General features: G+C 48.6%; 1 protein-coding gene and 1 pseudogene across 1 annotated transcript; one reads left to right on the forward strand and one right to left on the reverse strand.

Moving 5' to 3' along the window:
- Nucleotides 1-217: 217 nt before the first annotated feature.
- LOC136519859 (uncharacterized) lies at nucleotides 218-1236 on the reverse strand. The gene is made up of 2 exons (XM_066513243.1): nucleotides 835-1236; nucleotides 218-480 (listed from the first exon to the last, which is right to left on the reverse strand). Exons 1-2 carry the CDS (start codon nucleotides 1234-1236, stop codon nucleotides 412-414), a joined length of 471 nt encoding a protein of 156 aa, XP_066369340.1. The 3' UTR covers nucleotides 218-411.
- Nucleotides 1237-5865: 4629 nt separating this feature from the next.
- On the forward strand, nucleotides 5866-26792 carry LOC136524084 (uncharacterized; annotated as a pseudogene).
- Nucleotides 26793-27446: the final 654 nt, after the last annotated feature.

The following is a 27446-nucleotide window of genomic DNA, read 5'->3' on the forward strand; positions in this document are numbered from 1 at the left end:
GCGTCACTTGGCATGCAAGTGAGGCAGGGCTCGTAGTCACTGGAGTGATGAGTTTGACACAGACATCCGGGTAATATATTTGTCAGTTCAAAAAGACCAGGAGCTACTAGCAATGGAAGATGGCTCTATTCACTGGTACCATGCCATGGCATGACAAGATGCTGCAATCCACACATGCACGACCGACCCCGTCGAATTTCACTGGTACTCTATTCCTTGATCGCTGGCACAACTACTAGGCTACTGCTAAGCTAGTACTGCTCCGTCCTCGCTCTAATCTTCATGCTGCCATAGCAGTATGGCATACAGTACAGTGAGAGGGAGCTAACAACGAACACGAGAGGAAGCACACATGAAAATTTAAAGAGCAGTGCTGCAACAGCATCAGCTAGCCGCCGCATTGGTAAGCTACTAGCTTGAGGCGACGCAGTTGAGGCCCAAGCAACCCATCCACAAGCTCCTCCTCGCCGCCCTCTTCTTCTGAAAATCAAAGCGATCGAGGAAATTTTTAGGCCCGTTTGGCACGGCTCGCACCGGCTTCAGCTCATCCGACGAAAACACTGTAGCAGCACTGTAGCAAAAGCCGGTTTTCTCCCTCCTCCCCTCTCCTCTCACTGACGCCGTCACTGTTCATCAAAGACGCACAAGCCAGTTTTCCTGCTTCTCCCCGCGCGCTACAGTGTTTTTGCTACAGTGTTTTGTCAGATAAACCGAAGCCGGTTGAAGCTGTCCCAAACGGGGCCTTAGTCTGCAAGAACCAACCGAAGGATAGCAAGAAGAATACGCGAGCTTTATTTTGCAGTCGCTCTACTATATGCGTCACGTACGACGTACCCGCCGCCTTGGAAGGTGGGAGACAGTGGTATGGTCGTCCGGCGGCGGCACCCGGTACAGGTCCTCGTCGAGGGGCCTCACCACCACCACCCTGCGTGCAGCACCCATGGCTGGGGCGCACGCACTTGCCAGCGCCACCGCCCTCTTGTGCTCAACAGCTACAGAGACGACGTCTCCGCCGCCCGCGGTCCCCGGCCTCCGCGCCTTCTTGGGCGCCGGCGGCCTACGGCGCGGGGGCGGGGAGTACCTGAACCAGACGTCGCTGCAGGCCTCGGGCTCCGGCGCGTACCACCAGGACTCGGCCGCTGCCGCGGCGCTGGCGTCTGGGGAGGACGACGTCGAGGAGGAGGAGTAGTTCCACTCCCCGAACGCCGGCACGTGCCGCCGCCTCGCCTTCTCCATGATCTCAGAAGCCTAGGTGTTGTCTCAGATCAGAAGAAGCCGATGGAAGGCAACGAGGTCGAAGGTGGTGAGTAGACGGATAGCAGCAGGAGCAGAGAAGCTAGCTATGGTGGTGGGAGAAGGACAATGGGCGCTGGATGCCTTGGCACGTACAGCATAGCCTTTATAAATGCGCGCTCCGCTTCGACCCCCATGCCTTGCCGCCTTGGCATGCATCGTCTGGAAGGAAGAACTGCACGCTAGGCAGAGTGGCATGGCACTGGCAGCATGCCAGGCCATAAATTTCTCGGTCGACTGTTGCGCATGCAGTGCCTGAGAGGTCGAGTTGCGCGCGGCCGACGGGTACAGTGCATGCGGCGCGAGTGCACTGTACATGCATGTGTACCCGCGGCATGGCGACGCCTGCGCTCGCATTCGTTGCGCACCACACTACTGGTGCTGCTGGGCCATGGCCATCAACCACGTCAGGGCTGGCGGTAGCAGCGTTGGCTGGGCTAGCCGCCGGCCATTGCCGTCGAGATGAGTGATGAGTGTACTAGAGCGACTACTGAGTGGACCAGAGCAGCCGAACCTGGCCGTTTCCGACACACGGGCTTCGCCCAACCGTTGGTTCCTTCTTTCACTCGTCGGCCTCAGTTTAGTCTTTTCCCAATCACATCGGATGTTTTATACATGTATAGATTATTAAATATAGACTAAAAAATAATTAATTACACAGATTACGACTAATTTACGAGACGAATTTTTTAAGTCTAATTAGTCCATGATTTAACACTGTGGTGGTACAGTAAACATGTGCTAATAACGAATTAGTTAGACTTAATAAATTCGTCTCGCAAATTACTGAGAACTTCTATAATTTATTTTACTATTACTAAACTTTAGCCCCCTATGTTTAAACACCGTCCAAATGTAATCTAGGGTAGCGTCCCAATGCACGTACATTAATGGCGCGTGTGTTGGTTCATTTCTTTCCAAATGTTCACACCAAGCATCCGGAGTGGATTTATTTCTCTTCTTTTTTACAGGATTTCGGATCCCCCCGTCGTAAAAGCGCACCCTACCCAGCATGCTGTTGAGCTAGGAGTAGCTGTGTCCTATCTAACCGTAGTATTCTACTCATACCCAAATAATACGCTCGACCACCAATGTACTACGGAGTAGTACAGTGCAATGGCAGCGCCCCCGCCGAAAAGCCTGCAGAGCTGCAGTGGATTGGGTGGCAAGCTGTTGCACAAAGGCATGCAACACAGGGCCTCGCCACCACCATGCGGGCGCCCTTGGCCGGCCCGGGCGCGCCCTGCCGCCACCGCCCTCGCTTGGGTCCCCGTCGCAACGCTCTTGTGCTCTCCGCCGCCGCCTGCAATCTCCGGTCTCCACGCCTTGTTCTTAGGCGCCGGCGGCTGGCCTACGACGCGGGGGCGTGGACCAGGGGTACGTGAACCAGGCCTAGCTGCAGGGCTCCGGCTCCGGCTCCGGCGCATACCACCGGCACTGGGCCGCCGTGGCGCCGGAGCGTGGCATGCATCTCGTCGCGCCAGGCACGTGCCGTCGCCGCGCCAGGCCTTCTCCATGATCTGGTCATGTGTCTGGACGCACGGAGTCAGTCAAGTTAACGGGTGGGTGGGAGTGGGAAAAAGGGAATGAGGGGGGCAAGTAGTGGGGCTTGTTGTGCATTTATTAAACAGGTCAGGTACAGCGAGGTGAGCAGTGCCGCTCATGGCGCGGCCTCGCCAGCTACAGCCCTACAGACCGGCGCGCGGCAAGGAGGTAACAGAGTCGCGGCAGCAGAGACGATGGACGACGCAAGGATAGGGAGCTCGGGCTCGGCTTCCCTGCGGGTAATAATTCATGCAAGCCTGTGGCAAAATGGGGCGCGGTGTCCTTTGTGGCACGCCTCTGCTCTCTTCTGTGCAACTGCATGCTACTGCCGCGTCTGCAAGCTTTTCGATCGGCGGTGGCCCTGCTGCCCTTCAGTCCCTGAAGACGGGACATAGGTCATTTTTGCTGGGATCTGTTTGGCTTATAAACAGTAGTATTTTTAGGCTTATCCGCTAAACAAACACAAGCGAACAGGGATTGTGCTGGAGCCTGCACATTTGGGCATAAGGAGAGAGAGGGAGAGTGTGTGTGAGAGAGAGACATTGATTAGCTAAGAGCCAGGCTAATAATACAGCTGGCTTGTTGGCTGTAAGGTTCCTTGTAGTCTTCTCTCGGTCCACTCATATAGTAGTTAGGTGTTTACAGTTAATACATGGCCCACTTGTCTCTCTCACAGACTTTCTGGGTTCTTGTGTCCAAATCGGCTGTAAGCTTACAGCCCGCTTCTCCTCTCTCTCCTCCCATCTCTCCTCCACCTCAGCATTTAGTCGGCTTACAGCCTGCTATTATACTTGCTCTAAGGACGCATGACTTTTGTTCTACACTGATTTGAATACCTCATTTACGGTTGGCTATTGACACAACTACTGGGGGTCAACACTCAACGGTGGCTTGTTACTTAGGTTTGTATCAAAATACTTATGATTAAGATTTGTTCTACATATATAAATGATATACAAATAAAGTAATTGGTTATCAAAGCTTTATCCCAATGATAAGGTTTTGCAGCAGCTTATGAGTAGAATAACGCTAGCTTAATACGCTGCACTTAGTAGTACATATAATGATTGTTAGCATAAAACTTAACAGTTTTGCCATTTTTTAGAATGTTGATTCGACCAATTTGAACTTGATGCCTGCTGTCACGGTTTTAATTTGGCCCAGAGTGTTCTGAGAAGTTCTGTAGTCTGCAACTTGCCAAGCATGACCAAAGTGAAAACTTTGTATCTTGAGAAGTACTCCTTACAATCACAAGTCCATCCTAATGTTGTTCTTGCAAACTTCAGCATCACATCCCCTGAGACCTGAGATCGTACACAGTGACGTTTACAAGGGTAACCAAAATGTAATCTAAAAAAAAGGATATTTGGATTCTTGCCATTACAATTTCTCAAGTTTTAAAAACATCATTCCTATTCTTCTTATTGGAAACTTGTCATTACAACTCTTGATCCAACACATCCATGCCCTGATCTACGTCTCCTACGAAGCTGGGCCCACTGGCAGGCGGCGTATTCTCGTATAGGACCGTATTGCCCCTATTCAATTGGATAAGGTAGAGCAGCTGGCGTCCATTCTTCTCCATTCATCCCTCCGACAAAACCCTAACCCCAGCTCTTTCCGCGGCGAACCAGGCGTGAGCGCCGGCGGCGAATTGAGGCGTGGTTGGCGGCGGCGATTGGAGGTGGTGGCGACGGAGACAAACCCTAACCTCACGTCCAGTGGAGGTGATAGAGGCACCCTGATGGCGGGGATCTTAGGCTTAGCGCCTCCGTGTGCGTCCACTGCTCCGGCGGCGATGGAGGACAGCGGCAGCAGGTACCCTTTCTGCATCCTTCGTCTCCATGTGGTCAACACAGTTGGCGATTAGTTGTTATTATGATGATTTGTGCATGTATACACTTTGATTTGGGGATGAATTTACTACTTCTTAGGGCTGGGATGTTTGCGCTAGAGGTTAAAGTCAAAGCTTTTGCTTCCAAAGACTCGACTGGTAGAAAATCATACACAAAAGGCCGAGTGTTTAAGTGGGATGTGGAGTATGGGTCACTGACACTAGACTTGCTGTTGAAACATCTGGCAACTGAAATGAATCTGTGCACTAACCGGACACCCACTGTTTGGTTCTTTGACAAAAGATTGAATGAGGATGTCAAACTAGTTGATGAGATACAGATGGTTGATTTGTTTGAAATGCATAAGGAGGAGATGACCTGCCAGGTTATAGCAGGTGTATTTGATAGTTCAATTTGTGTGGAACATGAGTTTGATGCACTGGAGCCTCTCTGTGTGGTTCCTCCTGATGATGCAGCAGAATTAGGCACTCATGATGCTAACATGCCTAAACAACCAGTAGTGGTGGTACTGAGCCAACAACCTTGCCATGTGCTGCTCCTGAGAATCCAGAGGTGCCTGATGACTTAGAGCCAGATAGAGAGGCATCTAGAGAGCCAGATATCTTTGATAACGATGAAGAATACGTGGGAGTTGATGATGAGGCCATGTATGATGAAGCGCCACCTACTGAGTTTGCACAACCACAACCATTTGACAATGCTAACACTCATGCTACTATTGATCTATCTGATGACTTTGTCCATGTTGAGGTAGAGGTGGATGATGCTGATCCTCTAGAGATAAATGTATTGCATGACCCTGAGAACCCGAAGATTGTGAAGGGGGAGTTGTTTCCTGATATCATTGCATTCAGGAAAGCATTAAGATATTATGATGTGAAGACTGGGTTTGAGCTTGCTCCTGGTTGCAAAACTGATAAGCAAAGGTTCATAGCAAAGTGTGCTGCTGAGGGATGCCCTTGGCGCATACATGCTTCCACCATTTTTTATAAGAAAACTGTACAGGTACATTTCTTTTCTGATTTGTGATGTATCAGTCTCTGTTAACATTTATTTTTTGATTTTTGATGTATTATTTTTTGTTAACATTTTCTTTTACCCTATGCTATTGTAGATGAAAAAGCTTCATGCTGACCACAATTGTCCTACCACCAAGCTAAGAGAAGGGAAAATGGCCAGTCAGGGCTGGTGTGCAGATAGGATTGGAGATTGGGTTAAGAAGAACCCAACAAAGGGAGCAAAGGACGCAAAGGAAAAATTGGAGGGTGACTTTGGAATAAAGTTGAAGTACTCAAAAGCTTGGTCTGGTTTGAAGGTAGCCTTGGATCAGATACATGGTAAGTATGAGGAAAGCTTTCAACTTCTTTTCAATTGGGTTGCACAGCTAGAAATAAGTTCACCTAGAATTAGAGTACAAATAGAGTTGGAGAATATTGGTATCGGTGTTTTGAGTCACCACCAACAAGTAAATTCCTAATATTGTGCGTCTGGCTCGGATGATGTGCTTAGAGGACACAAGATTTATACTGATTCAGGCAAAATGTCCCTACGTCCAGTTTGTCACTGCTACTCGTGTTACTAGCACTAAAAGTTTGCACTAGGGGTTACAAATGGGCGAGAGAGGGACAAGTCCTAAGTCTCTAATGGAAGGAATGAACAGGTGCTGAGAGCTCGGTTGCTCCTCAGGAGTCGTGGTGCTGGGAGAGGGGTCGATGTCCTTACTGCTGACCCCTTCCATCGCCGGAGGGGGTGTCTTGGCGGGGACGTCATGGCGGCGCTTGGAGCCGGTGGGGAGTCATCCCTAGCCTTGATGTCGGCGGGCAGCGGTTCACCTGCGCGGAGCGAGCCCCTGCTCTAGTGGACAAATCCACAGGATCCAGCGTCGACGCTCTTCACCCTTGACGCCGCCACCGAGAGCATGTAACGGGAGAGCCTCGACGTGGGGATCGAGTCCGTGCTTGAGGCCCTGAACCACACCACGGGCGTATTGCACGACGTTGTCGTTCCTCTAGACGGGTATTGTTTGGTCCTGCTTTTTGCCCTTATCTTCCTTTATATGCTTTTTGTATCCTGACAATCGTCTTCATGCAGTCTCTCTTGGCTAGCAGCTGGGGGATATCTCAGTTCCTTCGTCAACAGAAGGATGTCCGGGACCGCATCATCAAGGAGGCGCGGCTACACGGGGAGGTAACAGCTCCGCTTGTTGCCGCCCAGCAAAGGGTGGCGGTAACACCCTAAAATTTGAAATTCAGGAAATGGACCTAAAAAGACTAATTTGGAATTTTTGGTGCACATGAAATATAGGAAAATAATTTTTTTTCATTAAATTAAAATTCAACATAAGGTAGCAACATGTTTGAGCAATCATGCCATTGCATTTGACTTATTTGGTTGAGTGGTTTTGATTGAAAACTCAAAATGGTTAAAATTGCTTTTGCAAATGAAATTAAAAATGGCTTTGAAATAAAAGAAAAGAAAATTTGAAAATAAAAGGATTTAAAAAGTGGTCAATTTTATTTTTGAAAACTTACCAAAATTTGTTCATTTATGTTTGAATTAAAAAGTGTATTTTAAATCATATTTATACTCGATTCAGTTTATATTTGAATTTGTTTTGAATTAAGAAAATAAAAAGGATTTGGAAAAATAAAAAGAAGAAAAAACTCCTCTCCCTCAGTGCATCGTTGGGCCCACTTAGCCCAACTCAGCATCGCGGCCCGTATCGGCCTGCCCTAAGCGCTCATGCTCGCACGCACTTTGCCCTGCTCTCCCTCACTGCATCGCGGGGCCCGCTCGTCAGCGTCCTTTCCTTTTCTTCTCCAAGCGCTTCTTTCCTTTCTTCCTCGCCGGCGATGGCACGACCAAGCATGGCAAGCCGCCGCCGTCACACATGCAAGGAAGGCGGCCAATCGCCCGAGCGCTCTGCTTCCCTTTCATCTACACAGCACCTGCCCACCTACAAAGCCTCGAACCGAGCACCTCCCTCTCCTTTTCTCTGACTGCCGCTCGAGCTCACCACTACCGCCCGTAGCCCCGCTGCTCCGGTGCCTAATCGACGACGTTGACACGCCCGTGAGCTCCGTCGTGTTCCCCCGCAGCCGAAGGTATCACCGATTTCATGGTTTGGTCATGGTTTGCTCGAATTCATCCTCACCCGCGTGCCACTTCTCTCTCCAGCCACCGCTGTCGTCGACCCGTGCCCACGAAGCCTTCCCGGACGCATCTATCGTCTTCCCTAGACTCGCGGTGAGCCCCTGAGCCTCCTTGTCCCTTTTCTTGTCGCGTTTAGCGCACTAGAGTGCTGCAACGGTGATTTCCCAAGCTGACAACCATGGCACCGCCATGGGGAACGCCGCCCCGACGTGCTCCCCATCCCTGTTGCGGTACCCTAGCAAGTTCGCGAGCGCATGTAGTTCACTTTAGTGTGTTTGGTTTCAATCGGGGTGGCCGGAATCGCCATCTTGGCGTTCAATGGTGAGCACGGGCCACCGGCACCCATGGCGCCACCGTCGTGTGCGTCTTCCCTAGCGGCCCGCTGCCCCCAATCACGCCGGCGCCGTCGGATCTATGTTGAACGGCCGAGATTCGAGCGTAACGGTTGGGATGTGTAACCGGTCCACCGTGGCTATGGACTCGGTCCACCGCGCCGCGTCAGCGCGCGTCCACGCACGCGTGGTGCACTGCGCCAACCGCATGCCACCACATGTCAGATCGGTCAGCAACGCGGTCAACAGCGGTCAGTCGCTAGACTTTTTGCGCTTAGGTCCCTGCAGTTTCTAGAAATCAACCCGCAATCCAAATCAGTTCAAAATAAATACAATTTAGTCCTATTTTTATTCGTTTAGGACCCTATAGTTCCCATAAATAGTGCGCGCAGTCCAAAATCCTTGAAAATTCAGATTTTAATTGTTTTAATTGAAAAAATGAGTTTGAGTTAATTACAGAAATGCCATTGAACCTTATTTCATGTATAACTTTTACGTTTTAAGTCCGATTTGACCTGTTAGAATGGTGTTAGGACCGTATTTACATTTTCTAGGTGCTTATACTATTGTTAGGCATGTTTTCAATATTTAAAATTCATGGGTAGATTTAATCTATTATTTAACTAAAGGAAAACTTGTTTAAATCATAACTTTTTCATTTTAACTCTGAAATTGTCTGTTCAAGTTGCGTTGGATTCATAAGGACGTCACCTACGCTTTGGTATCAATGTTTTCTATGTCAAAATCTCAAGAATTTCATGGGTTTAAATCCCAACTTCAATAATAATTATGTCACTAGATTTATAAATAAAAAGTAATAAATTCCACTTCGATTTTAAAAACCAAATATAAGTTTGACTTAATTCAACTTAAGTATTTTCTCTGAAATAACTTATACATGTTTTATATAATTATTGAAATAAATGAAGTATGTGGTTTTGTTTTTAAAGTAAATCTTTCGGTAGTTGTATCTTTTCAACCGTAGCTCCGATTAGCGTGCCTCTCGTGACTGTGTGTTCGTAGCGATGCATAGAATCGTATTTCAAACTCTTTTACTTATTTTTCTATGATTGGTGTACTATTCTGATATAGATGCAATTGTATGCTATGCATGTATGTGTATGGATGTTTGTGTGGTGTTCTACGATTACGTCCAGTCGGTGAGATATACGTGGTGATCTAGAAGAAGAAGGACGTTGAAGATTAAAGCTTACCGAAGGATCAGTGTTTAAGGCAAGTATAGCATGGGACCATCCTTGTTACTTATTCACCTTTAATCGCTTAATTCATATTGCATGTGTCTACCTTGTTACCAATAACGATATCCTAGATATTTGATATCTTGTACCTTGAAACCATGGGTGATTATGCATTGGGTAATATTATGCTAGTGCTCAAGATGAATAACCATGATCTTGTAACTTGACTAATAGAATATGCAATAAACATTAAAACATGACATTTTAGCAACATGGAAACAGGGGGCTGGAGTGTTTAGCTACTTTCTAAATGCTTCAGATTACTCTCCCTAAGGACTTATCTGTAAGTGATCATCCGGGACTTATAGTACAACTGTGAGAGCTATATGGCTCTGGCTTTATCTTAGTATGAGGACCTTTTCTAGCTTGTTAGTGGTTACCTTTATGGCGCAAGAGGGGCTCCGACGGGTATGATCTCAACCTGCCAAGTGGGTGCACTTTGTTAGTCACTCCTTGGAGGGGAGTTTATGCTTATTGATGGGGAAAACTTAGCGGCCCTAACTTGTTAGACAAACCTTTGAAAGGCTTCATTGTGAACCCTGCCGACCTTCCTTGGTAGTGGGTCAAGAGGCTGATCACCTCGGGCGAAAGGGTAAATCACGACTCACAGTGAAAGTGTACAACCTCTGTAGAGTATAAAACTATTATAACAGCTATGCTCATGGACACGAGCGGCCTTGGAACCCTTATAGAATAGAAATGATCACTAATGATTAATTGTTTATGCTATTCATTATTCATGTTTACCTGATCATGTTTTTAAGGGCCTATGATAAATTTGTTGCTACTCAATTGCTTAAAAAGATTAACTATTAAAAGCTAATCGCAGTAAACTAGTGTCAACCTTTTGAGCCTCATGAACCCCATGTTATATTGTTGAGTATGATATGTACTTACGCTTGCTTTAATTTTCTATAATTTGGATAAAAATCCCAGATGGGTACCAGATTGCTAGTCTGGAGGAGATAGGCTTGTGGTCAACCAGTCAATCGTCCCTATGGATTTGGAGTACTCGCCTAAAGATCAAAGTTGTCTTTCCGCTGTCTATACTCTGAGGTTATATTTCATATACTAGTATGTTATGTAATAAGTATTGTCTTTTGATATTACCCTTATTTTGTGGCTATATGTGAGATTTTACTTTCTAGGCTCACATATGGTGTGTATCAAGTTTTGTCCTTAAAACCAGGTGCTACAGTGTCAAGCTGACTCTCCTCGCTGAGGAGGCGGATGGTCTTCAGTCGTAGGTGGTCAAGGTCCATCAGGACACTGATGAGGCCGAGAAGGCATTTGAGGCCCAGTCGGTGAGGTCATGGAAGGACAACGAGGAAGCCACCAGGGTCAGGAAGGAGCGTGATGAGCTGCTCTAGAAAGACGCTGAGACCCACCAGCGGGTCCCTGACCTTCTGGGTGAGGTTGAGAAGGAAAGGGAGCTGAAGCTAGGGGCTAAGGAGAAGCTCATGGCCCCAGAGAAGAAGGCAAGCCTAGATATCACCGCAGCCGCTCGGCTACGTAAGGAGCGGGATGAGCTGCTCCAAACCTCAGAGAGGCTTCACTCAGAACATGGCGTGGCTCATGAGGAGCGCGACCAGGCTTTCCGAGAGTGTGACTAGGCCTACCAAGAGCGCAACGATGCGCAGCAGAAGGTTGGCTCCCTCTGGACTGAGCTCAAAAGCACGATGACTCAGAAGCTGGAGGCTGAGATCGTCTCCGCTGGGTTGGCTGTGGATCTTGCTCAGGCAAGGAGGAATCTTCAAGCGGAGAGCGATGAGCTTGGTATCCTAAGCACTACCCTTGGAGTGTTCTGCGATGACCTTGAGGTGGTGCAGTCCGAGGGGATCAGCTCGCTCGTGGCCCATGCCATCGAAATCATGGCTCGGGTGCGCTAGCTCGAGAGGAATGCTCTTCGCGCCGGGGTCAATCAATCCTTTGTGATTGCTCATTCTCATTATGGGGATAGCATCGATTTGGAGATGATGAGCGATGGCTAAGCGCCTCGCTATGAATTCCACAAGCTAGAGGAGATGGAAGCGGCGGTGGCTCACCTTTCGCAGGACCTAGCGGATAGGATAGAAGATGTAGTTCTCCCCTAGAGAGACTAGTTAGTCAGATAGGTTGAATGATCATTTTGTCATAATCGGACAAGTTCTGACCCCTGTGTATCATTTAAACAAACTTGTCATTTCGGTTTATCAAATCTATTCTTTTGTTTCGGTGTGAACGAATTTGCTTTTCCTCTCTTTTTATGTGTGAAAAAGGGGTAATGCGTTCTGACCCTTCCATTTGTTAAGACCATAGAGTTCGAGGTGTAGGAGGGAAACTCTGATTAAGCTGGTAAGCAAGAGTGCCGTAGCCACTGGGGCATAGGTTTCTTGCAATCTGACCAGCCTTACTCAGCCGTTCATTTCCGCAGACCTTGCCACTAGGTTTTTTTAATGTGAGGAAGGGGTTGGGCATGGCGACTATTTCAGAAAGGGTGTATATATAGCCTTATTAGCCCCTGAGTGAGACCCGACCCCTTGCCATTGCTGGGGTCGGGTGTCACTAAAGATCAAGGAGATGATAGCGAAACTAGTAGGAGAAAGCGTCTCTTATTTTCATATGTCCCCCCTCCCTAGGAGCTGAGCCATCATTCTGCGACCACGCGTTCGGTCTCCTTGCGAGTCCCACTTTCCTTGAGCCCCCATGCATAGCGGGGGCCCAGTCGAGGGTAGGCTCATCTTTGTGATCGTCGCCCCGTCCGTGGTTTTCACAACTGGAGGGGTTGAGCTAATGTCACTTGTCTCGATGGCTCGAGTGACATGCTCGGTGAGCTTGCTAACGGGCATGTTCGAGTGGAATTCGGGTCTATCATTCGCTAAGGGGGTCGGCATAGCCCTCAGGTGGCATTCCACTGCTCCTTAACCCGCCTCCTGGCAGATGCCCATGTCGCTCTAGAGAGCGACTTAGGTGGCCCGCTAGCCTCTCCTCGATGGAGATTCTGTGGGCTTGGCTTGAGGTTAGGATCGAATGAGAAGGTTGAGATGACCCTGTCCGCTTCTAAGTGGGTCGGGTGAAGGTCGCTAGGGCTCATCTGCATTTTTCCCCTGGCTCTGTTTGACACGAGGTGGCCTTCAGCTCTTCGTGGGATGGCCTTTGAACCCCGGTCAGTTGGATTCCCAGGTTAGGGTCGGGCGGCTCGATCCCCCGAGCCTCGTTGGGCTCGGTAGGGGTCGACTGAATTTCATGCGTCACCCCATCCATGGTTTCCACAACCGGAGGGGCTGAGCCAACGACACTTGCCTCGATGGCTTGAGTGTCGCACTTGGCGAGCTCGCTAACGGGCCTGTTCGAGTGGAATCCGGGTCCATCATTCACTGATGGGGTCGGCATAGCCCTTATGTGGCATTCCATTGCTCCTTAACCCGTCTCCCAGTAGATGCCCGTGTTGCTTCGGAGAGCGACTTAGGTGGCCCGCTGCCTCTCCTCGATGGAGATTCTATGGGCTTGGCTCGAGGTTAGAATCGAACGAGAAAGGTCAAGATGTCCCTATCCACTTCTGAGTAGGGTCGGGCAAGGGCCACTGGGGCTCATCTATGTTTTTCTCCCCTGGCTCTGTTTGACATGAGGTGGCCTCAAGCCCTTCGTGGGCCGGCCTTCGAACCTCGGTCGGTCGCCGCTCATGTCGAATGAGACGACTACCGCTTCGTGACACGATGCGAAGCATTGTGATGCAATAATTGCATATGCAATGCTTGGGTGTATGAGATAAATGTATGGATGAGTGTATGAATGCATGCATGGGAATGTATGAATGAATGATCATGCACTAGAAAAGAAAAGTGGGGGCTGGTAAAGTTACCTCGATGGTTCGAGTGACGGGTTCGGGGAGCTCTTACCGGATATGTCCATGCGGGGTGTGGGTCCATCGTTCATGACGGAGTTGGCGTAACCAGCACGGGGCATCCTGCTTCTCCCTACCCATCTCTTGGCAACGACCCGAGCCATTCGATCAACTTGGGCGACCTAACGACCTCTCCTCAATGGAGATTCTATAGGTGGGCCCCTCCAAACCCTTCCTAGGAAGGCGAAGGCTAAAGCTAGGGGTGTGGGGATGAAAACTCTGATCACGCTCATGAGCAAAAATGTCGTAACCATGGGGGCATAGGTTTCTTGCAGTCCGACCAGTTTTACTCAGTGTTTGTGTCCGCACACCTTGCCTCTAGTTTTTTAATGTGATAAAAGGGTCGTTAGGTCGCCCAAGTCTTGTAAAGTAGCAGAAGCAAATAGTTTAACTCACACACACGAGTTCAAATACAAGTACCAGCTTGCTGATCACATCCCACAAAACCATTCAGATAAGATAAACAGAGATCATGCCCGTGATCTAGTCTTCGTCACCCGCCGGGTGGAGACAATACTTACAGAAAGCCTGATAAAGAAGGTCATCTGCAACAAGAGGGAATAAACCCTAAGTACGAGAATCTACTTAGCTAGACTTACCCGTCGAAAACCAAAACAAATGACACCAAGGATCATGCATAGCGTAATTTAGTGGATCTGGCTGACACTTTCTTTTTGCGGAAAAGAATAAGTAATAATGATCAACTCTTAACCTGAGCTAGCAGTGACTTTTAGCCATTAACCTGTCATCTATCTTAGCACCTGTACTAAGCAATCATTTGATTAAGATGCAAACATTAATAACCATAGTAGGTATAAATCGTGGCAACATTATCATCATCGTCCATTTAACCATATCGTTAAATTAATTGAATCTACGTTGCCGCTGCTCAGTCAAGTTCTCACTATCCGGGAGAGACAGCGATTCGAATCGATTCCTATCCAGCTGGAGGGGTATTCCTAAACACAAACCCTGCTTCCCCCGTCAGGGTCACAATCAAGTCACCTTTGGCACAACTCTGGAGTCACGAGTCCGAACAGATCGGCATTCTCTGAGAACCACTCTACCAAGGTTGATCGGGACTCTAACCCGCCTTGGGCTTATGCCAATGGCTCTCCGCACATCCTTACTACCTCCAGAATGTGCGCCACTGCTCGCGTTCCCAGCCTGAGTCGAGCTACTAGGCTTCATGGTCGGAACGAGTTATCTAGCCAGCTAAGTGTTAGGCTGCGTTCGACATGACATAAGGACGTACAGCGTATCGGTCCTTAAACGACACAGACGGAGTCACTATGTCCAACCCTACACAAGACTCCGCTCGGTCTTCATTCATTATTAGCATGGTTCTTTTCCACGATAGCAAATATAGCCAACCGTGATCCACCTCATCCTAAAGCTCGTAGGTGACAGGAAATCACCTGACTTCTACCGCACTAAGCATGGCTAAGCATTTAACCCGTTCCTGAACTTAATTAGGATTCAAGTGCGATATCTGGACAAGGATAGATATATAATGCAACAATTGGTTCCAATCAATTCCTATACTTAATGCATCATCAACAATAAAAGATACTCAAGATATTTGTAAAAACATGGGAGACTTAGAATGCTCCGGGTCTTGCCTTTTAGGAAAGACGATGGGCTATGGTCAGGGCACTCGGGCAACTCCTCCTCAGCGGCTGCTTCGTCGATTGCCTAAACCTCGGGCTCCTCCTCTTGGCTCGCTCCCTTGAACTCTAGAAGCGTCACTCTCTTCAGCACACCTATTGCATGCATGCGCAAGATAAATATCATGGATGCACATGAACGAAGTTAGGAATGCTTGGGGAATGCACATGCTTACTGCAGTCCGCATTTTCTGACTTAAGCTCTATTCAAATCACTTTAACTTACCAAGTTTATACAACCTAATGTACAATTGCTCATCTTCGGTTAAGGACCTAGCACCTGCACCTAAGCATGTTCTCAAGTTAGGCTAGCACCTAAAAAATCAACAAGAACATAGCAACAAAGCATACACACAAACATTCGTATTTCGGCAAATAGGAACTATGCAGTGGTACAGTAAACTGATCATAACCGGAGATCTACAAATCGAAATGATAGGGAACAAGACAATTTGGAAAGTTTATGAAATTGCCTACAATCCATTTTAAGACCTCAAGGCATGATTCCAACGTTTACTAGGTCTAATTTATAGAACCACAAAATCAGGTCCAAACAAGACAGAGAGCAAGCAAAACTATGATCCAACTTTGAACAACTGTAACTCCTAAACTACTGGGCCAAATGCCACCAAATTTTAACAGGATCTAGATACATAAGTTATCTACAACTTTTGTATTCACGACTTTCCCAGAAAACCAAATTATCATGGTGAACTTTGTAAAGTTCCGAGAACTGTCCAGAAAGACATAATGCAAGGAAATATTTATTAACCTATGTTGTAAACATATAATTGGACAAAACCAACTTTACTCACTTATCACATATATCACAAGAACACCAGAAAGTAAAGTGTTCACCACCAATTCCTTTCTTTTAATGCCTTTCTTAATTTATTTAATTATTTAAGAGGAATGATAAACATATATGAAAGCTGCACCATTTAATCTATAAAAATTATAGTAGGTACTACATGCTCCAGGTAGGCTACTGTAAAAATTGTAAATCATTTTAACAAGTATAACCTCCTACACAAAAATGACAAGGCATAAAGGCTCAAAATGACATAAATAGGAAACCCTAGTGAAAAGTGTCAAGCAACAGATTTTATATTTTTCTTAGCATCCTTAAGGTACTAGTACATCCTCCAATAAATTTCATGGTCAATGGATTCATAGATAAATTACTAAAATTAACACAATGATCATCCAATGATAAAAGGAAAATCTATAACTCAAAAACTATACATTCACTGACTCTGAAATTTTTACCAGAGCTTCTACTCATCAAGAAGAGCTCACCACCAAAATTTCATAATTTTGGGAGCACGAGAACTCAAGATATAAATTAAACAAGTTTGTATTCATTTAAAAACACATTTCAAGTTTCAATTTAATTCTTCTAGAAATTCTACTACAAGTGTTCATGTTATATTTTTTCTAAATACTACACTTCACCATGATCCTAACAAAATTGGAACCACCTAATTTGGATCTACAAAACTGGAGATACAAATTTTACAAAACAACACACAAATCTGAATTAATGAACTAGCTTTCAATTCCACAGTCACTGACAGGCGGGGTCCATCGGTCAGGCGGGCCTGCACGTCAGTGAAACGAAAATAGGAGAGGCGGCTTGCTCGACGCGGAACCGGCGGAGCTCGCCGACGGCGGCGTCACTGGCGACGAAGAGGGTACCTCTGTGTTCACCATGACCTCCCGCACCGATTGATATCCTAACCCAAAACCCTACCGGCACCTAAGTACCCCGACCATGGAGCTCGGTGGCTCGGCCATGGCGCACGGCGGTGCACGGCCGTGTTCCGGCTTAGCTGGACCGGCGTTGATGGTGGCATCTTCACCCGAGCATCTGTACATGATGGAGAAGGCTAGACGAGAGCTAGGGAAGGAGGAGAGAAGCGGTGCTGTGCTGGCCACGGAGAGCACAACTCTGGCGAGGTCCAGACGGCGGCGGAAATGAAAATGTGGCCACTACCTTGGTTCTTCGGCTCAACGGCGAGGTGGATGAGCTAGAGGAGGCTACGGTGGAGTTGTGGGTTAGCTAGAGGCAGCGATTTTGCGGTGGCGAGGGCGCTAGGAGACGGCGGTGTGCTCGGCGTCAATGGCGGAGGCAGTGGCTGCTATCGTGGGTGCAACGCTGAGGTGAAGGAGAAGCGACATGCACTGGGGCGCTGGGAGGCTCACGGGTGCATGCTGGGGCTTGATGTGGTGCTCACTAGCCCATCGTGGCATAACCAAGCAGGCCAGCGGCGACGCGCGGCGCCACGCGGTGTTCAAGCCCTAGACGCGGTCGGGAACTGTAGCGCCGATTCAGACTTCGATCGGACGACTGACAGCAAGACTTGACGTGTTCTCCAAATCCATTGATCATTAGTGAAAACAATCTAAATGAAAGTTGTACACCTACATACCAGCTACAATTTCTATTAAAGGATCAAATCCTAATTCTCAACCGATGCAGAGTAAAATCATGCCAAAGTTAGCTTCACCAAACTGTAAATGAAATCAATACTTAGAAATTTTTCTAAGTGTTGAATCAGCCCTCAACACTAACTTGTGGGCCCTTTTTTAGCATGTTCTGCACATTTTCATGAGATGATCATAAAATAACTTTTGTTCCTTATAAAATTTGCTACAACTTTGCTTTAGGTTGCTCAAACATGCAAACACTCTAAGCTATACTTTTTAAATAGTCAAACCAAAGAGCTCTAGGGGTCAACACAAGTCCAACTAGTACTTGGAAGCATAATTAGACAATATGGTCAACATGAACAATGTTCCTAATGACATTCTAAGTGTAGCTAAGTTGTTTGAGAGGCTAATTAGCCACACCACACATTGATCACACAAAAGTCAAGCATCACATGTATTGAAACAAGGAAAAACAAGTGACTTGTTACTTATGTTTCAAAACCATGTTTCATATGTTTCATGAGTTTGTGGCATAGTACTAGCTAACCATGTTTCACTAAAGTGTGTGGCACATGTTGCACTTGAGTGTTGCACACTATTTATTTCCTGAAACATACACACATGGAATATAACAATATGTTGCGATGTTTCAAAAGCATGTTTCATACAATCTAAGCTCATGAATGGATGAATGATGCTCATGTTTATGAAATGCAAGTGCAAATGTGGAAGCCAAACACCTGGGGTGTTACAGTAGGTTTCTCGCAGTTCGACTAGTTTTACTCAGAGTTCGTTTCCATAACCCTAGCTTCTAGGTCTCAACGTGAGAGAGGGTCGGGCACAGAGAATGTTTTCTAGGTGGATATACTCTTAAACGCACGCCGATGCTTTCGGTGCAGAAAAAACTCTAATCACGCTGGTGAGCAGAGGCGCCGTAGCCACTGGGGCATAGGTTTCTCGCAGTCCGACAAGTTTTACTTAGCGTTTATTGCCACAAACCTCGCTTCTGGGTCTTAACATGAGAAAGGGTCAGGCGTAGAGAATGTCCACCAAATATGCTCTTATTAGCCTCCGAGTGAGGCCTGACCCCTTGTCGTTGCTAGGGTCAGGTGTCACTAAAGATCAGAGAGTCGATAGCAAAAATTGATAAGAGAAAGCGTGCGTATATTAAGGGTAAAAGCGGCATAGCCGCTCGATGTTCTAGGCATTGACAAAGACCTCACCGTCGATAGTTTTGAGCTTGTAGGTGCCTGGTCAGAGCACTTCAGCGACGATGTATGGTCCCTCCCACGGTGGAGAGATCTTGTGGTGGTTCTTGTTGCTCTAAACGAGATGGAGCACCAGGTCCCCGACATTAAAAGCCCGACCCCACACTCGACGGTTGTGGTACCGGTGCAACGCTTGCTGGTACTTGGCCAAGTGGAGGAGGGTGATGTCACGTGCTTCATCTAGCTAGTCCATGGCATCCTCGAGGGACGCCTTGAATCCTTGTTCGTCGTACGCCCTAACCCTCAATGCTCCATAATTGAGGTCGGTCAGAAGGATAGCCTTAGAATTGTAGACCATGAAGAATGGTGTGTAGCCAGTGGCCTAGCTGGGGGTCGTCCTCAGGACCCAGAGCACTGTGGGAAGCTCTGCGACCCATCGTCCGTCAAACTTGTTCAACCGGTTGAAGATCCTAGGCTTGAGGCCTTGTAGGACCACACCATTTTCCCGCTTGACCTACCCGTTCGTGCGGGGGTGCGCCACGACAGCCCAATCGACGTGGATGTGGTATTTATCGTAGAATTGGAGGAACTTCTTTCTAGTGAACTACGTGTCGTTGTGCCCTCTATAAGCTCAAAAGACTCGGCTGACCGTTTGGGGTCGGGTGCTTCTTCGGCAACCTCCTTCCTAATGGCCGCAAGCTCCTTGGAGGCGACGATTGTCATGGCATGTTCACAGCACTCGACCATACACTCGTAGGCGTGCCGGAAGGAGGTACCAATGGTGATGACCCCGCATGGTCCTGACATCTTCAGCTTTAGATAGGTGTAGTTGGGGACGGCCATGAACTTCGCGTAGCATGGAAGTCCTAGGATGGCATGGTAGGTTCCATGGAACCCAACCACCTCGAAGGTAAGGGTCTCCACCTGTAATTGGTCGAATCCCCAAAGGTGATGGGCAGATTAATCTACCCAAGTGGCACAACCTACTTTCTAGGCATGATGTTGTGGAAAGGCGCTCCGGTCGGTCGGATGTGTGATCGGTTGATGCCCATGGCGTCGAGCATTTCAGCATACATGATGTTGAGGCCGCTGCCTCCATCCATCAGTACCTTGGTGAGCTGCTTTGTACTGATGATTGAGTCGATCATGAGCGGATATCATCCCGGCTATAGGACGCTTTTCGGTTGATCAGTCTGATCAAAGGTTATGGTGGACTCTGACTATCGAAGAAAGTAGGCATGGTTGGCTTGACCGTATAGACCTTGTGATGCGCAAGCTTTTGGCGATGCTTGGAGTCATAGGCCACCGACCCTCCAAAGATCATGAGGCAGCCATCCATTGTTGGAAAGCCACCGTCCCTCCCCTCAGCATCATCCGCGGTCGGCTTGGGGTCCCTCCCATGCTCCCCCTTGTCGAGGCCTTCGGACAAGAACTGCTTCATGAGGTCACAGTCCTTGTATAGATGCTTGACGGAGAAAGCATGGTTCGGGCATGGCCCTTCGAGCAGCTTCTCGAAGTGGTCTGGGGTACCCTCAGCGGGCTTCTGACCCCACTTGCAGTCGACGGCGGCCACGAGCGAGCCCTCGTGCCGCTGCTTGCTTTTCTTGCTGGGATGGTTGGAGGCGCCTTCGCCGGCGTCCTAATCCCACTTCGCCTTGCCCTTGAAGTGATCGAAGATCGCTCCAACCGCCTCCTTGCCTGAGGCATGGCTTGTGGCAATGTCAAGGAGTTCCTTGGTGGTTTGTGGGCCCTTACATCCTAGCTTATGAACTAGGGACTCGTAGGTGGTCCTAGATAGGAAACCTCTTATGATGTCGGCGTCGGTGACATTAGGCTGCTCGTTGCACTATCAGGAGAAGCGTTGAATGTACCCATGAAGGGTTTCCCTGGCCTTCTATCAGAAGTTTTTTAGATCCCATGGGTTCCCATGATGCTTGTATGTGCCCTAGAAGTTTCCCACAAAGATCTCCTTTAGGTCCGCCCAACTTTGAATTCTGTTGGACGGAAGGTGTTCCAACCATGTTCGTGCCGAATTGGCTAGGAACAATGGAAGGTTGTGGATAATGAAATCATCATTATCCGCTCCACCAGCTTCGCGGGCAAGCCGGTAATCATCGAGCCATAGTCCAGGGTTCGTTTCCCCAGAGTATTTTAGGATGTTGGTTGGTGGTCGGTACCATGGCGGGAAGGCGGCGTTGAGGATGTGTCGGCCAAAGGCCTAAGGTCCTGGTAGGTCAGGGCTCGGGCTTCGGTCCTCACCACTGTCGTAGCGTCCACCACGATGAGGGGTGGTAGCCATGGCTAGCCCCCTCCCTTGTATCCAGCGGGCATCAAGGGTGTCGTGTGCGTCACAGTGGCGGTCGAGACACTCATGCATCGGGATCGTGGTGCGCATCCTACCGCCTTATGGCACCTGGTGGACTGACGCATCCTTGTTGGGTCGCTCTGAGGGTGTGCAATGGCTGGCGTCGAGCTCGCGCCATCGATATAGCGAGCTCTTGGCCTGTTGCACCACTGCACTCTCGAGTAGCGTGTGAATCTCACAATGGGCCTGACGATCCTTGGGCGTCGTAGGCCCTAGAAGCCCCCAAAGCAAGGCCGACACAGCAGCAATGTTCTGGCTCGCCCGAGTGAAGTGTGGGAGGGCTTCATCATCCTCGATGATCCTCCAGTTCATGTCATGGGCCATGGCATGCGCGCGTCCACTGTCTCTATGGCGCTCGATCTCTCGCTCGAGCTCCACGCATTCCTGCTCGAGCTGGAGTTGCGCTTTCTCGAGCTCTTGGTGCTAGGCCTTCAGCTGCTCCACCCACAGGAGGGGTGGGGCCCTCGCATCCCCCTCAACTTCATCGTCGAGGTCATTTGTTGGGGTAGCCTCTTCCTCGTGGATGCTTTCGACGTGTCCCTCGGGGGTACCTGCCATAAAACATTCACAAAAGGGGTGGTGGCTCCCCTGCTAAAGTCAGAGGTGGAGGATGACTCCATTTCTCCCACGAGGAGGTCGTGGAAACTCTGTGACGTATTCGGTCATCCCCACAAACTCGTCATTCTTGGGGGATGGAGGCACGCGTTGCTCCGTAAGGTGGCCAACGGTTTCTGAGGCATTGCGAAGAATGGATGGGAACGCTGTCAGGGCACTCTGGATGAGGTATGCCAGAGAGAGCAGCTCTCCTCCGGCAAGCTGCGCCATGACATTGGCTAACGAAAGGTGAGGTGGCGCAGGTCCTCCTAGGATGGTCAGGGTCCCAAGAAGGCGCCGAGCTAGCGCTCTAACCTCCCATAGTCGAAGCTGAGGAGCTAGTCGCTCCCTAGGGCGTAGGCCTCCGGTGCGTGCAGCTGCAGCTCCTCCAGTGCCTCGGCGATCACATCGAGGCCGGTGGAGTGGAGAGGTTGGATGGCGGCGGGAGCCTACGCCAACTCTTCTTCCACCGTGACGATGAAGTCCAGGTCCCCAAAGCGCACGTACGCGCCTAGGACCCAGCTGACATTGCGACTAGCCATCCGAGGCCTAGTGTGGATGTCAACACGCGCAAAAGGCCCCAACCTAGTGGGCCAACTGTCGGTGTTTCGAGTTGCCACCAACAAGTAAATTTCTAATATTGCACGTCTGGCTTAGATGGTGTGCTTAGAGGGCACGAGATTTATACTGGTTTGGGCAGAATATCCCTACGTCCAGTTCATCGCTGCTGCTCGTGTTACTAGCATTGAAAGTTTGCAGTAGGGGTTACAAATGGGTGAGACAGGGAGAGGTCCCAAGTCTCTAATGGAAGGAATGAACAGGTGCCGAGAGCTTGGTTGCTCCTTAGCCGTGCGCTAGTGTTGTGATCGGTTCGAGGTTCGATGGGTTCATGATTTTTCGATCAGGTCTGGCTTGTATCGATCGTTCGATTGTTCGATCGTTTTTTATCCCCTACATGGGGTGCCCTGCTTTCCCTTTTATAGGCCAAGGGAAAGCATGAGTTATAACAGAGGAAAGGAGGAGAAGGAGAGAGAGAGGGGATGTCCTTTAGGATCTCTAGGTCCTTCTTGTCCTTCATGCGGGTCCCTCTAAACCTATAGATGTCAATAGGGATGGCTCCACGTCGCTGCTCTATCCGTCACTGGCGCCATGCGCAGGCATCGTCTGTCGGTCATGGCGCTCCACTCCGTCCTGGCGGATGTCATGGAGAACTGACACTCCTATCAGTGTTCATACGAGGGTTAGGCAGAACAACACTAGTATGCTCGACAATGTTCCTAATGTGAACCCTCAGGTGTGGCCTGTCGTGGCCACGGGTTATATTGGGGCATGCTAGTCTCTTCCCTGGTGTCAGAGCTTTGACCTAGGCCCATACACTTGGATCTAGAGTGGTGGGTGGTGGCATGGGTCTCCATCAGGAGAGACAGAGTCTGCGGCCTTGGGGTCAGGTGAGGCAGAGCCTGTGGCCAGAGGCCGGGCAAGGCAAAGCCCGTGGCCTGGGAGGTCGAGCGCGGTAGAGCCCGCGGCCATGGTGTCGGGCGAGGCAGAGCCCATGGCCATGGTGTTGGGCGATGCAGAGCCAGCCCTCTGGGGTCAAGTGAGGCGGAGCCCGCGGCCACGGTGTCGGGCGAGGTGGAGCCAGCCCTCAGGGGTCGGGCAAGGCAGAGCCCGTGGCCTTGGTTTCGGGTGAGGCTGAGCCAGCCCTTAGGGGTTGGGCGATGTAGAGCCAGCCCTCAGAGGTCGGGTGAGGCAGGGCCCATGCCCGCAGTGTCGTGCAAGGTGGAGCCATCCCTCAGGGGTCAGGCGAGGCAGAGCCAGCTCTTAGAGGTTAGGCGAGGCGGAGCTCGCGGCCACAATGTCGGGCGAGGTGGAGCCCATAGCTACGGTGTTGGGCGAGGCGGTGCCAGCCCCTAGAGGTCGGTCAAGGCAGAGCCCGCGCCCTAGAGGTTAGGTGAGGCGGAGCTTGCGCTCCTAGGGGTGGGTTGGAGCCGTAGTTGCGCTCTTGATTGCTCGGATGAATCAACATTAATGGCCATTACTTCCTACTCTTCGGATACCCTAGTATTGGTCCCCGACAATTGGTAAGAAGAATAGGTTCAAGAGGGTTTTTGTTGCTTTGAAGCCATGCATTGATGGATTCCTAACTGGTTGTAGACCCTTTGTAGGAGTAGATGCATCTTTTCTGAATGGAAAGTGTACTGGACAGTTGGCTTTAGCCATAGGTGTTGCTGGGCATAACTGGTTGTACCATATTGCATTTGGTGTGTTTCACTCAAAGACTGAGGACAACTGGAAGTGGTTCCCAGAGAATTTGCACAGTGTCATAGGAGACCCACCAGGACTAGTAATATGTAGTGATGCTTGTAAAGGGTTAGAGAAAGCTATGGGGGCTATTTTCCTACAGGCTGAAAATAGGTAGTGCACAAGGCACATGTACAATAACTTCATGAAACACTATTTATGGGATATTTTCGCTGACCATCTGTATCCTACTGCAAGGAACTACACAAAAGGCATGTTTAGGTGGCATATGAAGAAAATCTTTGAGTTTGCTCCAGCTGCTATTGACTACCTTCAGGAGCATCATCCTAGCATATGGTATAGATGCGGCTTCTCTGAGGAAAGTAAATGTGATTATTTAACTAATAATGTATCTGAGAGCTTCAATGCTTAGATCAAGGACTTCAAAGGACTGCATATCCATGAGTTAGTTGATAGGATAAGAGAGGTGATCATGGAGAAAAGGTACATAAGGAAGAAGATTGCACAGAAATGGGGAGATGGAATCCTTCCTCGTGTCATGAAGGACTTGAACCTTATAAGCAAAAATCTGAAAGTTGTGAAGGTTAAAGTTAGTGATGATGAATTTGTAGAGGTAACACTGCTAGATGACTGAAATAACCATAAACAGCACACAACTGATCAGTGGCGGACCCAGGATTCAGTCAAGACTAGGGCCAAATTTCAAAGGCGAAATACCAATCGCTACACCATAGTCTATATGACTATATATATGTGTGTTATACTGGTCGAGAGCAACATGATGCTAAAGTTCTAGTCCTCTTCATCTTCTAAACAAATTAAGAAATCTATAAAATTATATTCTAATTGGAATCAAAAGTTCAAACTCTACATAGAAATGACAAAATTGTAATTGTAAACCTAGAAGATAGAATCAAAATCAGCAGAGAATTGAAATAAAGAGAAGAAATCCCTTCACTCTTCCTATTCTAGAGTTCCTGCTCTGCCAGCGCGGGGCTCCGGCCAGCGAGCGACGGCGCAACAAAATTGGAGACCGGAAATTTGGAATCACAATTAGTTTCAGGTCTAAATCTAACAAGGGAAGCTTGCTTGGTTGCTCTGCTCGCATGCAAGGAAGGTGCCAGGCAGCCAGCAACATCGTAGCAGGTAGTGGGTAGGCGGCCGGCGCCACCATAGAGCGCAGAGCGGAGGGGGCGAAGCCATGGAACCGGAGCGCGGAGCGAAGCATGGGCGGACCCAACACTAGGGCAGCCTAGGCCATGGCCCTAGTTGTGGCCCATGTAACAAGAGAGCAGGTCTTCAGTTTTTGGCCAATCAAGCAGCCCAACACAAGTAGGCCAAGCAACAGAGTAGGGCAACAGAGCACTAGAGCCGCTCGGGGCTTGCCTTCTCGCTCCATAGCTTGCTCACTTCGTGAAACTCATGACTGCCACCACCGCCTGTCGCACATGCTGCACCGCCCACCGTCATCGCCCGTCGCCCTTCACCCCCTCTAGCCCTCTGCTCCGTGCTCCGGTTCCATGGCCTCGCCCCCTCCGCTCTACGCTCTACGGCGGCGTCGGCATGGCTCCTTCCTTAGCCCGGCGCGGCGGCGCCAACCGCCCACCCGCTGCCCGCTACAACGCTACTGGCTGCCCGGCTCCTTCCTTGCATGCGAGCAGAGCAACTGAGCAAGCTTCCCTTGTTAGATTTAGACCTGAAACTGATTTTGATTCCAAATTTCTAGTTTCCAATTTTGTTGTGCCATCGCTCGCTGGCCGAAGCCCCGTGCTAGCAAAGCAGGAACTCTGGAATAGGAAGAGTGAAGGGATTTCTTCTCTTTATTTCAATTCTTTGCTGATTTTGATTCTAACTTCTAGGTTTACAATTTGAATTTTATCATTTCTATGTAGAGTTTGAACTTTTGATTCCAATTAGAATATAATTTTATAGATTTCTTAATTTGTTTAGAAGATGAAGAGGACTAGAACTTTAGCATCATGTTGCTCTCGACCAGTATAACACACACATATATATAGTCATATAGACTATGGTGTAGCAATTGGTATTTCACCTTTGAAATTTGGCCCTAGTCATGACTGAATCCTGGGTCCGCCAGTAGAGGGCTGGAGGGGGTGACGGGAGACGGCGGCGGGTGGTGCAGCATGAGCGACGAGCGGCAGTGGCAGTCACGAGTCTCATGAAGCGAGCAAGCTACGGAGTGTTCATGCAGGGCCTGCTTTTGTTGGGCTGCTGGATGGGCCAAAAACTGAAGACCTACTCTCTTGTTACATGGGCCACGACTAGGGCCATGGCCTGGGCTGCCCTAGTGATGGGTCCACCCATGCAGCTAATCTTAAGAATCAGAAGTGTTCATGTAGGGAATGGCAGGTAACTGGCAAGCCATGCAAGCATGCCTTGGCTTGGATCTTGTCCAATAGAGGTATGCGGATAGCTAACTTTGTGCATGATTATTACTCTGTTGCTAAGTTCAGAGCCGCCTTTGAAGGTAGAGTAGAACCAATGCCATATAGATCCCAATGGCTAGAAATTGATCTTGGGTACAAGGTTTTCCCACCATTACTAGGAAGAGCAGCAGGTCGACCAAAGGTTGTGAGGCAAAGTGGGTGCCTAGAGAAAAGAGCCAACAAAAAGAAAGTTAGATGTAAAAGGTGTGGAGGTTTTGACCACTTCTTCAAGACTTGCAAGCTTGAAATGGTTGGAGAGGACGGTGAGACTGCTAGCACAAATAAAAGGTTAACATTAATTTCACTGATGTTCTGTCATTTGTATTCTTTTCATTTATCATGGCACATAACTGGAATACGTGTGTACACAGGAAGAGACCACAGGATGATACTGGTGGACCATCGAAGGTGAAGAAGAATAAAGCACCAAAGAAGAAGAAAACCCCTAAGAAGAAAAAAAACACCACTAAAAAAGAAGCAGAAAAAGGATGCTGATGCTCCTTTAGCAAGGGTTGTGAGAAGTCTGATGGACCTCATCTCTGATGGACAGTGAGACTGTGATGGTTGTGATAGCCTTTTGTGATGGCCTTTGAACTTATTTTGTAGTCTCTGGTAATGTAATGCCTGTGATGGCTTGTCACTGGCTAGGTGATGGCCTGGAGGTTTTATGTAGTGTTTCTGGATGTCTTTTAGTTGCCTGAGATGGCCTATGCACTTGATCAGTACTTCTGTGATGACCTATGTAATGGCTTGTCAAACTTGTGAACTTGAACAAGCAGAAACTGGATGCTTTTTCTGAGTGCCTTTAATGGCCTATGCTGCTTGTAAACTTGAACAAGCTTGAATGCTTTTGTAAAGCAATGCTATTGTCAGTAAATTTAGTTTTCAGTTTGTGATGTTTCAGTTTCCTCGGAATATATGCACATAGTGCAGGCAGCATACATAGATTCTAGTTCACCCTCTTGCATACAAAATGCTTCCTAATTGACTACTTCCATACAATTGACTAGTTCCATATCTTGCTCATAATACAACCCAAAGCTACACCTACACACACTGCCGCTATCACAACATAATTCGTTTTCACCCTCTGTACTTGCAACTTCAGTTCCAACACGTCCTTCACGGCACTGTCAATGTTCTTGTTCA

The sequence above is a fragment of the Miscanthus floridulus genome, chromosome 18 (assembly GCF_019320115.1).
Source record: "Miscanthus floridulus cultivar M001 chromosome 18, ASM1932011v1, whole genome shotgun sequence".
Taxonomy (NCBI): Eukaryota; Viridiplantae; Streptophyta; class Magnoliopsida; order Poales; family Poaceae; genus Miscanthus; species Miscanthus floridulus.

Bases quoted from the DNA above. Each gene is read 5' to 3' on its own strand.
- LOC136519859 (XM_066513243.1), bottom strand. From the start codon at position 1,236: ATGGAGAAGGCGAGGCGGCGGCACGTGCCGGCGTTCGGGGAGTGGAAC. The intron at 481-834 runs GTACGTCGTACG...TTTGATTTTCAG, and splicing joins CCCACCTTCCAAGGCGGCGG to AAGAAGAGGGCGGCGAGGAG.